Below are 14,933 nucleotides of genomic sequence, written 5' to 3' on the forward strand. Positions count from 1 at the left end.
GCTGAATTTAGACATAGGTGTAAAACTACATAGTTGTAGTATCTATTTAAGTCTGAAATTTTTGGCTTGAACAAACACTCACTTAAGTGCATATTTTTGGGATTGTATAAATAAATTGTCTCATTCATTTTGACAGGAACACTTCTTCATTTTGTAAAAACACCTCCTTTACTAAAGTTTTTCTTCTCCAACTCTCTTCTTTCATTGATCTTTCATCTAGTCTTGCTTTTGAATGCTATTCATGAAGATGGGTAGCTAAGTCCTCCATTATTGGGGTTAGATTGTATCTAAACCTTATGCTTTTATGTATTTCTTTTGAAATATTTTATATATTTATCTTGTTCTTCAATGTTGACTTTTTACTTCTATGTCTCATGCTTGTTATGGATTGATCGGTCATAACTTGATTCTTGGATGAGATTGCTATTGGAAAATATTTTATTTATCTTGAATTGTGATAAAATACCCATTGAATCTCGGAGTTAGGAATAGGATGAGGGTTAATAGTTATCTTTGAGTCATTGAGCTTAGAAAAGAAAACTTCTTTGTTAAATGTGCAAGGGTTTAGCATTTAATGCAAAAACTTAGATCTTCTCATTTGAGGAATTTAGAATTAGAATACCATTTTTTATCTTATAACTGATATTAACATTGAATTAAAAGTTGAGTATCACATTTTAGTATAAAGAGAGTTTGATTTAGTGAAATATAATCCCAACAATTTTTGTCATTTGAATTTTATATCGTTTTATCATGTGTTTATAAAAAAAATCTCAAAAATATTATAACTTAAAACTTATTTTACTTAATCTTTATTGTTGAATGTTATATTCAAATCATCATTTATTTATTAGTTTAGATGGCTAAAACTTATAATATTTGTTAAAGTATTACACAAGTTATTGTGGGAAAGATAACTCTTATTTATGGAATACTTTTAGACGATTTAGTATGCTTGCCTATGAATCAACCGTTAACAATGTGCTAAGCGACCACTCCCACACGACTAACCATCTTTCACGTCACTTTTTTCGTCAAATCAACATTTAAGTTTTTTTTAATCTCTATAAATATAAATATAAACACCTTTAGTCGCTATAAATATGGATTCATTACTTTTACTTCATGTAATTTAGCCATGTTTGGAAACTAACAACTCGTGTTTTGCATGCGTTGTCATTCTCTCTACCAAAGTTTGGACCTGAACCAAAAAGCTCTGCAATGCAACTCATCTCAAGCCATTTTAAATCACAGGGATCAGAACTAATACAGATCACTAACGCTAAATAGCTTCAAAATTTTCAGTTATGAAGCTTTACACACCCCAAAGCTACACAGAATTAATGAACATTACTACGATTAAGTAAACGAAAAATATACAGATTTTGAATGATAAATGTTGAAAAGACTCCAATCCATGTGCCTGTCTTCTCAATTTATATACGGGATATACATTTGCTCTTTTGCAATATTGTTCTTATTTATCTGAATAATTCAAACCAGCCCAGATTATAATAAAGAATTATATTGAGAAGGATAGAGATTTATGAGATTTCACACTAAGGAAAGGATATTTTGCGAGACAACATTGAGATTTGTCATCTTGCAAAATGATTAGTAGATTAAATATGTACATATAATCAGCACTGCTGCTTCGGAAGTCCAATAAATAGTTCTGTATCCACATCTAAACTCTGGCTACTTGAACAGTGGGGTTCTGCTTCTGCTTGTGTGTGTCTAGGCCATTGCTGCCGGGATGACCTTTCCGCCCTCTGATACTGCCATCAACAAGAAAAGCTGAGAAAAGTTAGTTTCCCTTTCCACAAGTACAGATTCCACCTTCCCATTTTAGACAAAGTGATAAGCAGTTACGTAATGTAACCATTATTTGTAGGAGGATCATACTAGCTACTATATTATTTTTTTTATCAAACCATGCAAGAGAAGGTGTACATGGATTGAAGGAAGAGAATACCACAAAATCCTTTAAAAAAGGGGGGGAATAATTGAAGCAAATCGTGTGTACAAGATGATAATGAGAATAAGAGAAACTTGTTTCTTTTTTAAGAAGTCAGGTTATTAAAAAAAAAGTAATGTCTTACAGGAAAAATAGGACAAGTTTAGTTTATTCTCTCTTATGAGATGTTTGTAAGTATATAAGTATGTTTTTATGACATGTTACCAATATAAATAACAATACTTACAATTAGTCTGGTTTGTTAAAATGATCTGTCAGTCAGTAATTATAACGTTTCCGACGAATTTAGATCCGTCGGTTATTTTCCGTTGGAAATTGACGTTTTTCTTATAGTGTTTGACATAATTCCAAAGATATAGATAAAGTAAACGACTAAATTATAAATGAAATAATCTCAATTAATTATACAAGGTCAGAATTAAATCTGAAAGATCAGGGGATGACAAGGAATTGTCACCAAATTTCATTAAAACAAGTATCTTACCATCATTATAAGTCCCTATAATGGCCTGGTATTTAAGCAGTTACTAATCAAATTCATTTTTAAGGAAGTTTTCTCAACAAAAATATACTACGGTTAACTACTACAACTTTCAAATGGTAAGTCAAATTCCATGCCTCAGCTTACGATCACTTAACAAAACGCCATAACTTAAACAGTTATAAAAACTAAAATGGATCTGCTTATTTCATTTGTTTTTGGCATATAAAAGATCAGGGATAATAAACTATACGAGACAAAACCAGGGAAAGATCAGAATATCACCATTGCACTTAATTTAGCATTCTCTTTGAGCAAGTTACTCTCCTAAATTCAGTGGGAAAAATGTGTCAGGCGCAAAGGATTTCAATAACACTAGTAAGCATTTCCATGTAAATAGCACTGAAGATAAGCTTTTCACCCTAAAATAAAAAGTACTGAAGATAAGCTAGGTTACCTGAGATCGTAGTCGATCAATCTGTTCCGTATATAGTTGAGTCTGAATAAACAAGATTAAAATCTCTCAATTTTGTCTCTTCCATTAATTTAATTAGAGGGATTTGAGCACTTAATGTTTGCTATCTCAACTCAGGTTGTTACTTACTTTTCTCTGCCTGACTCTTTGCAAACTTGTCCGCAGCTGCTCCTCAATTCCTTTGAGTTCATCAAAAGAGCAAGAACTCACGCTTTGTCCCAGCAGCTTCCTAAAAGACACATATACTCAATTTCAAATTATGAAGCAAAAATTGTAGGTGTCAGTGCTGCTCATTTCTGACAACAACTCATGTAAAATCAGCTTTACATATAGCTCTAAGAGATGTTAAAAGAACATTCATGAAATAAAGCAACTAATGTGACAGCAGCACTATAATCTCAGCTACCTTTTAGAATGTTCAAGAAGCTCAATCTTCTTTGTCATGCTTACGGAGTCTAACTTCAGTTGCTGCATGTAAAAGATGACAAAAAATAAGCCAGTAATATATATATCAATTACTATCACAAAAACAATAAAAAATTCATATATATATATATATCATAATTTGAAACATTATCAACACAAGGTTACGTATCAAGTATCTACGTATGACTGTCTGGTTTGTCACTAGCTACGTTCAAAAAGCTGTAAACCACGCACTAGCCATGCACTGGCAGTACATGGAATGCAATTAAGGTGGATGGTTGGAAAGCGTTCATGCTTTCGAGGAGAAACTAATTAAAGCTTTTCAAAGATCATTTGAAAAGGTAAATAAAATGAGCTTTGATGCTGTTTCTACTAATAAGTTCCTCATAGCTCTTTCATCTCATGAAGAGACCGAGGATGCGGTATATATAGAGCTATATATGATGGGATTATGAGCCAAAGTATTAGATGAATTTAACCTCGCTTTCTATCAAAGGTGTTAGGACACTCTTAAGGAAGAGGTATGTGCATTGGTTTGTGAATTTTATTGCCGTGCTAAGCTTCTAAAGGGCATTTTTATCTTTGTTTATCGCATCTATGCCTACAAAGGATAATCCACAACAGTCTCTAAACTTACACCTATTTCTTTGATTGACATTATTAATAAAATTATATGGAGGCTTCTCGTCACTAGTTTCTTGGGTCTGTTATATTTCATCATGTCGAACAGCTTCGCCAAGCCGGCAAATTTTAGATGGTGTGATTTTGACCATTGAGTTTGTGGATTTAGTTCAAAGAAGGAAGAGACAATTTTTTATTTTTAAGGTTGATTTTGTGAGTTGGACTTTTTTTATAATACTTGTTTGGATATGTTAAATGCATACATTACTTCCCTCATCTTTATCAAGTATCTCTTTATAAGGATGTCTTAATGGTTGTAATGGGTGAGTGGATCAATAATACTTGGTGTTGGTTATGCACATAGATGAGAGGTCTATTTGTGTGGGGAAAAAGTAATAACTGTGAAATTTGAGTTAATTTGATAGTCAATTTTAGTTAAGAATGATTGTAATTTCTTTATTTTATCGTTGTTTTTAATAAAATAATAAAGAAATTAATATCTTTGTAATTTTTTATTAGTAGGAGTTAAAAGAAGAAGATTTCAAGTGCTTTGGAGAAAAATTGATGTAAAAACTTAAAGAAAAAACTTGGAAGAAAAAGTTGAAGTCTGTGAAGCTCTTGCTTAGCGCGCAAGACAGGTCCAGCGCATCTCCACACTTAGCGCGAAGAAAATCCACGAAGAAGTCCAAAGGCGCGCTTAACGTGAAAGCCCGCACTAAGCGTGAGGTCGCGTCGAAATTAAACTATCTTAATACCAATCCCTACGCAACTACAAACTGAGACATCGAGACTCAGAGCATTAAATAGATAAAAACATTAAATATTGCATCATATCTTCTACATTTCTTATCTTTTACTTTAATCTCTTATCTCTTTAATTTTTATCTTATCTCCTAATCTTTTATTTTAAATTTTTTATCCTTTCTCTCTCTTACTTTCTTTAAATTTTACATTTAAATTTTTTATCTCTTATTTATAAATTGAGTTTGCATCAATCTAAGTACAAACAAAGTTCATGTATGGATTCGAATACTTTACTACTTGAGACAATTTGGTGTGTTGCCAATCAGTTCTATCTTTTAACTTTTTATTTTATTTTTAAAAAAAAACTATTTTTCATTTTTTTTCTTCACTCTTATATTTTTTTTACAAAGAAAGATATCTTTTTCTTGTGAGTCTATGCTTGTAGGATAAAACCTCAGAAAAACTTGATCCATGAAAAATATTTTAAAGATGGAAGATCTTTTAAAGAGGTGGACTTAGCATCTTAAAAGCACACAATCAAGGGTCAGTCACTCACCAACGATAAATTGTGATTTTTGTGGATTAGAGCATTTCAATAATAATTATAATCTCTACTCCATGGAAAATTCTTGGTGGGAACAAGAGTTACACCCTTACAATCAATATGAAGAAAAAAGACTTTATAATCTAGAGAATGTGTTTATGCAATTCATGGAAACATCCCAAGCTAGCTTTGAAGTCAATCAAAACTCAATGCAGAATCAAAAAATTCAGGTTAGCAAGAGTTACTCCATGGAAAATTGTCAGTGGGAGAAAAAGTTACAACCCTATAATCAATATGAATAAGAAAGAAGTTCTAATCTTGACAATTTGTTGATGCAAATCAAGGAAACATATGAATCTACTCAACACACAATTAAAAATCTGGAAATTTAATTTGGTAAGCTAGCAAAATAAGTGGCTAAATTTGTGGTCACAAGGGAAGAAAACTTTGTAGAGATTGAAGCTCATGAGGAGAGTCTTGTAGAAGAGCATGATTCAAGAAAAAAAGATGAAGAAAAAAATATGAGAGAACATAACAATAATAAGAGAAGTGTTCACAAGTAGAAATTCAACAAGAAAGTATTCTCCAAGTCAATACCTCTCCTCATCAACTGATTGTCAAGGAACAAAGGCATGAAAAACATGATAAACCTTTAAGTGTCATTCTCTCCTTGATCACTAGCACTTCTCTTGCAATGATATGAAAGGTGTTTTCAGGATACATGAGTTTCATGGAATCTCTAGCTAAGAGGCGAAAATGAAAGGAATATGTGTTCTATGTGACTTTCATGCCACCTTGAAGGCATTGGACTCGTTAAGTTAATAACGTTAAAGAAGCGGACAAGCAAAGATTTTAATTTGGGGGAACTGATAACTGCAAAATTTGAGTTAATTTGATAGTCAATCTTGGCTAAAAATGATTGTAATTTCTTTATTTTATTGTTGTTTTTAATGAAATAATAAAGAAATTAATATTTTTGTATTTTTTTATTAGCAAAAGTTAAAAGAAGAAGATTTCAAATGCTTTGGAGGGAAATTGATACAAAAACTTGAAGATTGAGATAGCTCGCTTAGCGCGTGATAACTGCTAAATAATTGTATTTTCATAGTAGAAAATTAGTCAAATATTGACTTGAAATTAATTATTTAGCAGTTATTTGTGATTAAAAGTTAGAAAATTAATTAAATTGAATTTTTGGTTGCAGGTATAAAAATTGGAGGTGTAACAAGCAAAAAGGACAGAAAAATTGAAGAAAAGAAGAAAATTTGAAGAAGGCCCAACCCAATACGTGCGCTCAGCGCGCGTCACAGGCTAAGCGGGCCAGGAAGTACGTGCGTTAAGCGCGGGGTGTCGCGCTAAGCGCGCCTACGAAGGCCCAAAGCCCACTTCAGCAGCTATAAATAGAAAGCCACTCCAAGGGAAAAACACCACCACAGAACCCCTCTCCTAGGGGTTTCATTTACTCCCTTTCTTTCACCCCCCTTCTTATTGTAAAGCCCTCATGACTATGAGAGGCTAAACCCCTTAGCTAGGCCTGGCAGGCCTAAAAAGCCATTGATGTATGGAGCATTTCAAGAGTTATCAATAAAAAGAGGAATTCCCTCTAGGTTCTTTTATTTATTTACCGTTCTTTCTTTTTACATCCTGTATCTCGGAACTTACTTTCTGTTAGGGTTTAATCCACTCAGGAGAGGATAAAGCCTAATTAGGGGTAAGGAATGAATACTTGAATCTGTTTTGAGGGTTAGGCCACTCGGGAGAGGGTAACGCTTAAGAGAACACTAAAAGGAGGAAATTATCGGGTTATCTTTTAGAGGGTTTTCTTCCAGTTTCTTTTATCTGCTTTTCTTTCTTGCTTATTTTGCATCTCGGACCTTGTTTTCTATTAGTCTTTAGGCCACTCGGGAGAGGGTAAAGCCTAATTAGGGATAAGGAATGAATGCGTGAATCGGTTAGGGTTAGGCCACTCGGGAGAGGGTAACACTTAATAGAAAAATTAAAGAAAGAAATCATTGGGTTAGCATGACTTAATGCCTCAATGCCCATGCTTTAGCAAACATCTAGAATGTAATCTTAAAGCATCTTAGTTATTGAGTCTTCGCAAAGGGCATTTGGAAGATAAGTAATTAATGTAGGCTTGCCATCGTGAGGCATCAGGGGCAACTAGATGGATAGATGTGGGGCAGAATTAGTTCACTGGTATTGATAACAGCAAATCCAGAATCCATATATCTAGGCTAATTAGACTTGTCAGGTTTTAGCGATTTTAATATATAAATTTTATTCCCTATTTTTATTGTTGGTTTTTCTTAGAAGTAGTTATTCCTTATATGGATTCTGCATTTGTCTGTTGGGTTTTAGGAGTAAGTATTTAGGCTTAGTAGATTTAGATTTTATTTATTTGAATTTCATAGAAGTAGTTATCTTTATCGCAATTTAAATATTTTATCTTTTAATTTTATCTTTTAATCTTATTTTTAAATCTTTTATCGTTTTGATCTTTTATCTTTTTCTTTTATCTTCTAATTTTATCTTCAAATATCTTATCTTTTCTTTACCTTATCTTCTATCTTTCTTTATCTTTTATTTTAAATTCTTATCTCTTGCTTTTAAATTGGATTTGCATTAATCTAAGTACAAACAAAGTCCCTCTAGATTCGACACTCGGACTTCCGAGAACTTTACTACTTGTGACAATTTGGTACACTTGCCAAAGAGCTAACAGCGCGCAAGACAGATCCAGTGCGTCTCCTCGCTTAGTGGCCAACTCACTCTTAGCACAAAGAAGACCCACAAAGAAGCTCAAAGACGCGCTTAGCACGAAAACCCAAGCTAAGCGCAAGGTCGCGTGGAAATAAAGCTACCTTAGACTTATAAAATGAGTAGGAAGCAAAGGAAAAATACACACCGAGATACCAATCCCTATACACCTATAAACCGAGACACCGAGACTCAGAGTTCTCTAATGAATAATCCTAAGCATAAGTATCTTAAATAGGGGGAACCCATTATCTATGTCCATTATCCCATTTTCTTCCTCTATCTATCATTCTTCTTTTATCCACATCAGTCCCTATAGTGTAAAAATCTCTCATGATAATGAGAGGTTAAAATCCTATTGTTGGGAGCCTAGCAGTCAAATGCCCTTATAATATAATTTTTTCTTTTTATCTATTTAATGCAATGCCAATTTTTATTATTTCCTTGTGCTTTATTGTTGTTGTGTGGCTTGATCATCCATGCATTAGTTTTAGGGGTTATATATTGGGAAATGATAATTTCTAAAGAACTGAGAAAAGACATCTAAACAATTCATTGCTAGGGATAAAGTGACTTTATTTTGTCTCTGCATACATCTTCATGCTTCATGAGATTTACTATTCTATATTTGCAAAGGGATTTGGGAGAGAGAATAGATAGATTAGACTCTTCATCTTGAGGGATTAGGGTTGTCTTAATAGATGTGGATGGAAGATGAGAAAACATTAAATAGAGAAAAATATTGCTATTGCATCAAAATCAAAGGTGGTTAGGCATGCTAGGCCCTGATATATTTTAAATCCTAAATTCATTTTTTTATCATTATTTTTATCTTTTACTTTTCTTATATTATCTATTTTATCTTCTACATTTCTTATCTTTTACTTTAATCTCTTATCTCTTTAATTTTTATCTTATCTCCTAATCTTTTATTTTAAATTTCTTATTCTTCTTCTCTCTTATTTTCTTTAAATTTTACATTTAAATTTCTTATCTTTTGCTTGTAAATTGGGTTTGCATTAATCTAAGTACAAACAAAGTCCATATGAATTCAACACTTGGACTTTTGAATACTTTACTACTTAAGATAATTTTGTGCGTTTGTCAACGGGTTAACAAAAAGCTATTGGTAGATCCAGGAATGTCTTGAGCTTTATGTCGGATATCACTCGGTTTGGAAGGAGGATACATGTAGGAATTTTAATTTTGAATCATCGTATATATTCTTAAGCAGTCTCAACTGTTATTAAGGAACTCACTTTCTTCTCAATCTACCATTTTTTAAAAATTAGAAGCGTTTTGTTCCTCTCATAGTGCTTGCATTATCTTGAGGGTTATTTTAGATAGGTTATCACTACCTTTGTTTGAACTATCTGGTGAAAAACCAAACTTGGAATGCAATCTTTGCATGGCTTGATTTTACTGGAGTTTTGCCTAGTGATATCTCTGCTCGTGTCCATATTAGCTTTTAATCTATAAGGAAAAAGATGAGCTTTTTTTACCATCTTGTAATTTTTTTTTTCAAAATTATCACATGAAAATACTTTGAATTAATTTTTATTTAAGAATAAGTCATAAAAGTAATTACAATTTTGTAAACAAAAGTTATAAATTTTTATGACTTTTAATTGCAATGACACATATTTTAAAACTGATGTCATATAAAGTCATAATTATTTTTGCTACTTACACCTAAATGAGAACTAATTTAAAAAGTATTTTCATGTGATAATTTTGAAAAAAAAATTACACCAAATGATAAAAAAAAAAACCGAAAAAAGATATGTTCTATTTGACATTTTATTTGGTATATTGTGATATGGTCTACTAAAATTATGAGTAACAATATTGTGTTTCAAGGTGTTTCTTTTCTTTTAACTTTTATATGGTACTCTAGAGTTGATAAAGGTTAGATTGTAGGCTTGGTTCAAGGTCAAGTTGAATTGGACAGCGCTAATTCGTTCTTAATTTCTTGATTGGCGTATTGACTCTATAACTTGTTTTTCTTTATCCTTCATCCTTCTAATATGGCCTTATTTTGTACATGGGTTAGAGTAGCCGTACACTCTATTTCTCAATAATACTTTGCATGCCAAAAAAAAAAAAGACTAGAAAAAACATTAAACTGTCTAAATATATGTAAGGTTTTCCCTCATACTTCAATTTATACAATTTTCTTTGACAGATCTGGAAATAGATGCTCTCCATCAAAATGTGTTACCAATGTTTAATTATTTTTCTCAGTACTTGTTATCAAAGATACCTTTAAAAACTAAAAAGTATACTAGTAAGATATATGGAAGAACATATTCGAAAACGTGAAAACTGGTTTACGAATGAAGTGCAAGTCAGTTTTTGGATCATTATTTTCTTTTTACCATGATAATGAAACTTAAGACTTCATGCATTTATCTCAATCTTTGATTATTAAGCCGATCTTAGTGGGTCGGATCATTATGATTGGTACATATATACAAAACATTAGAGTTATATATGTACAATTATTAATAATCCCTTCCATAATTCTGACTGTTCTAAATGTGTAAGATGAGAGTAAAACCTGAATATAATCGTCTCCAAACTTACTGCCAGGAACATCTTTGGTATATTCTCGGTATCGTTCCAAAATCTTCGTCATGCTGAAATATTTAAAACAAATTCTTGTTAAAATTAAGAATTTTATACTCTCATTTAATTATGGATTATGGATTGTTATATATGATATAAGATTATTAATTTTTTATAATAATTTCTTTAAAAATCATATTTAGAGTGAGTTTTAGTTGATACTGAAAATTTTTTACACTCGTGTATCAAAATTATACTCTAAAATTAATATAAAACTATGCAGATAAGTTTTAGCTCTTAAAAAACTCAGTCAACTGCCCATATATACTCGATACCTAAGCTGTTAAATTAAGTACTACTACAATAACTAGATATCTAATTAATTAGGCATGTGTTTATTTGTTTTCTGTTTTTATTTTAATTGATATACAAGTTTTTACCAAAAATTATAAAAATGTCTCACTGCTTTTACTTTAGTTCCTTTTTGAAAATTCCGAAGAAAAAATGTAAAAACAAAGTGACATTTTATTATAAGTCAACATATCAGCTGAAAACGAATATATATATATATATATATATATATAAGCATAACAAACACACCCATGGCTCTTGAACTTTGTTTTCACACTTTTATTGTGTTCACAGGCAGTCTATAAAAAACTTCTCTTGAAATTCTTAAGAAAAAAAATACTTAAAAGCTAAAATTATTTAGAAGTAAGACAAATATCATTGGCTCAGCAAAATTAGACTAAAGGATATATGTATTTTCCATGTATAGAAATGAAAAAAAAAAAAAAAACCTTTTTGTCGACGTCATGTAGTCTGTTATCTAAGTGACTAATATTAGAAAAACAACTATGAAATTTCAGAAGAACTTAAATCTCTACAAATAATCTCAAATAATTTAAGAAGGAAAAAGAAAGTACAACCCCTCACCCCACCCGTGAACCACTTGATTTGATCGGCCCAATTCTTCATAATAAAATTCATTCTTAAAATTATATTAGATGACGAAGGCAACAATTTAACCACGCGCATGCACACCTTGTCTACTCTACAATGTACTGAAAATTAATTAACTTTTTGAGACATTTCAAAAGGAAAAACAAAGATATACGTACCCACAATGATTAAGATGTGTGTCCATTAATTAAAACACGAGAAATTAATGTATGAATACAACCTTTTTTTTTTACAATAGCTACAAGAGGATCGAACTTAAATCCTCATGCAGCGTTATTCAATATATACATCGTAATGTAAAAAAAAAAAAAAAAGAAGAAGAAGAAGCAGAAAATGAAACAGATACTAAGAATTTGACCTGCTATAAGTTATAACTAATAAATAATCCTTATTTAAAGTCATCTAGCATATAGGATTGACCACATTATTGATCTTGAGTTGGCATTGCTATAGTCCAGTCCACAGGTGAAGATGGGTGAAATAGTACATACTAGTAAGTAGTAACTATATTATACCCTAGGATTGAAAAGTTTTCTGCTGCGTTTCAAAGCATTATATATTGTTGTTCTCGTTACTTCTTATAATCCTACGTGTTAAAAATCAAATTGATCAATGCTAATGGCCAACATAATATTCAACACAGGAACAAAACCTATAGATTTTCTCCTTTATAAAAAAAAACTATAACTTATTATTCAACCAAATTTTATTCGACACGAATATTATGTATAATTGTTATATATAGTCCTAAAACCAACCTGTCGTCATTTTCAAAAAAATGGGGTAAATAAGAAATGTGTACGGAATTCTTATTTTAAAAAAGAAAGAAATATGTATACGGAATGCACGAAATAGAACTGTTCGTAAATACTATAGGTAAAATCCCTTTTTCCAAGATGGAAATAAAAAAGATATATATTCTCCTTAACACTGCTTATTGGAAAAGGAAAACCACATACATAAACACATGCCTGCACACTCATGCACTTGAAAATGTCCACACCTTGTTCCACAAAAGCCAAAAACTTCCACGTCTCACGGTTCGAAAAAGTAAGAATGGGGTTTCTTCAAGTAGATGTGAATTTAAGTTGAATGAAGTTGCTTTAACATTTAAATTTGAAGTGATTTTAGTACAAGAGACCATGTCAATAAATCGTCCTAGAAGATACTGCATATGATCAAACTCTACATAGGTTCTAGTGATCCACATTAACTGTTTAAGGGATAGTTGAATCCTTCATCTGACGTCTTAATTAACTAAGCTTTGTGAGAATTGGACTTGATAGATTGGTTTTATATCTAGCTATAACGATAACTAATACTTGGAACAAACAACCAAAAATTGGAGTGTCAAGTTTTTGAACTTCAAATTCAACCAGGCACTCGATCACTCTCGTGTATTCTGGAAGAACATCACCAAAATAGACTTGTCATCACTTTTGAAAACATTGAAATGACTAATTGACTAGAATTCAAAAGGGTATCAAACTTACTAAGGGACTACCATTTTATTCAGCCAAGATTATTATCCAAATTTGAGTACAGGTACACTCAAAGTCTCAAACCCAGTAGGCCAGTACAATGAATGACTAGTCTTTACAAATTAAGCAGGAAATTTCCATCCAGTGGCGGATGCATGTATATTTCAGGGGTATATTTTGTTCTCCTAATTTTATATATTTAAACTCCTACTTCTTACTTTTCACTTCTTTCATGTATTTATTATTATTATTTAAATATTTTATTTTAAACTTTATTTTTTTTCAATTGGTTCTATAAGATATGATAACATAAGATAAACATATTTTCCTCTAGTAATCCATTATTTGTTGCCCTAATAGGATATGATAACATTATCACATCTCTTATCCTATTTTTCTTTATGCATCTCTTATCCTCTTTTGAATGCATATACAACTTAAGGTCTTAGATCCACAATTAGTGTCATCAATAAAACTTAGTACATATTTGATTTGCAGGTAAAAATGTTACAGGCATGCGTTCAATGTAAATTCAACAGATAAAAACAAACGTAAAAACAAGTATCCTGATCCGTTGGTAAAATTATTTTTACCTCAAACATAATTTTACAACCGCAAACCAAACATGTCATTAGTAGAAAATTTCACAAATGAAGCCACAGTACAATCTCGTTTATTTTTTTTCTGCAGATTGCAACAAACCTCAAAACGTAAGGTAGGGAAACAAATTTTACCAACAGAACCAGCAAAGCAACCCATCTACACTTTTTTCCCACATCAGAATCACAGGTACATACATATCCATGAGCAATCATAGACATTGCATATCTATTTGAGTATTTCTTAAGCAGAACAAGTATAGTGAAGGAAAACGTACTCAGAACTTGAGAACTCATAGAGCCTTCCGTTCTGTGAGAAGACTATCACAGCCACTTCTGCATCACAAAGAACGGATAACTCGTAAGCTTTCTTTAGAAGACCACTTCGACGCTTTGAAAACGCCACTTGACGGCTTGTTGTATCCTCAATCTTCTTCAGTTGAACCTTTCCCCTCGCCATCTCCTATATGTACATATAATCAAGAAGACATAAACCCCCCCCAAAAAAGGGGTTAAATTTCTGGTCAAGCCCTAGATAGAACAAGGTAAAGTAAGAAAAACAAATCAGAAAGAGTAAGGGACAGAATATTACCAAAAATTAGCAAGAAACGTCTTCAAGAAGAGTTTCCCTTTAATTTGTGTTCTTTCTAAAGCTAGCTGGAAAATGTAAGATTTTGAAACAACAGTTAAACCCCACAATCTCTATATATATATATATATATATATATCGGAGTGAGTAGAAATAGTCAATAGAAGAACATGATTAAAAAGGATTTAGTAATTTATCAGAAATATATTATTGATCCGCCGGCTCCAAAGTGGATCTTACAGAGAAATATTCGGTTTAGATTATTTTAGACAAATTAAATTAATTAATGTGGTGGGTAATATTGACCTCCCAGAATGGTTACAAACTTAAAATTAAACCAGTTCATCTGAGCATAAAAAGTTAATTGAAGGAGCTCTTGGCTTTCAGCATAGGTCAAGGAACACAGACAAGAGCAAAACTCACCAACTATCTTCAAGTTGAAGTAATTAAAGAAGAGAAAGTGTAAGGAGTGGTAGAAAGAAGTGGCAAATATTACAGAAACCCTAGTCCTTGGATCCCCACTTCCAGCAAAGTGGCATTTATGGTAGCTATTATTCAGACCACAGAAAAGGGTATATTCCCTTATTCCATCCATTTTTGTCATCCTACCAGAGAATCGATACCCCAACAGTTGACGTGAAACTGAGATCAGAAAAAGAAATATGGAAAATGAATATCGTTTTGAGTGTTTCTTATCACCTAAT

The 14,933-nt window shown here is 31.7% G+C and overlaps 1 protein-coding gene across 3 annotated transcripts; it reads right to left on the reverse strand.

The window, feature by feature from the left end:
• Positions 1–1,340: 1,340 nt before the first annotated feature.
• On the reverse strand, positions 1,341–14,933 carry LOC100818935 (MADS-box protein AGL42). 3 transcript variants are annotated; one of them, XM_006606024.3, is made up of 9 exons: positions 14,653–14,933; positions 14,233–14,297; positions 13,919–14,103; positions 10,590–10,668; positions 3,341–3,402; positions 3,064–3,163; positions 2,917–2,958; positions 2,745–2,786; positions 1,341–1,778 (listed from the first exon to the last, which is right to left on the reverse strand). In XM_006606024.3, the coding sequence occupies exons 3-9, from the start codon at positions 14,098–14,100 to the stop codon at positions 1,641–1,643; spliced, it is 645 nt and encodes a 214-aa protein (XP_006606087.1). In that variant the 5' UTR covers positions 14,101–14,103; positions 14,233–14,297; positions 14,653–14,933; the 3' UTR covers positions 1,341–1,640. The 3 variants fall into 3 exon arrangements, with proteins under 3 accessions (XP_006606087.1, XP_040869258.1, XP_003555365.1); XM_041013324.1 differs by lacking the exon at positions 14,233–14,297 and having other exon boundaries at positions 13,919–14,171; XM_003555317.5 differs by lacking the exon at positions 2,745–2,786.

This window comes from Glycine max, chromosome 20 (assembly GCF_000004515.6).
Source record: "Glycine max cultivar Williams 82 chromosome 20, Glycine_max_v4.0, whole genome shotgun sequence".
Taxonomy (NCBI): domain Eukaryota; kingdom Viridiplantae; phylum Streptophyta; class Magnoliopsida; order Fabales; family Fabaceae; genus Glycine; species Glycine max.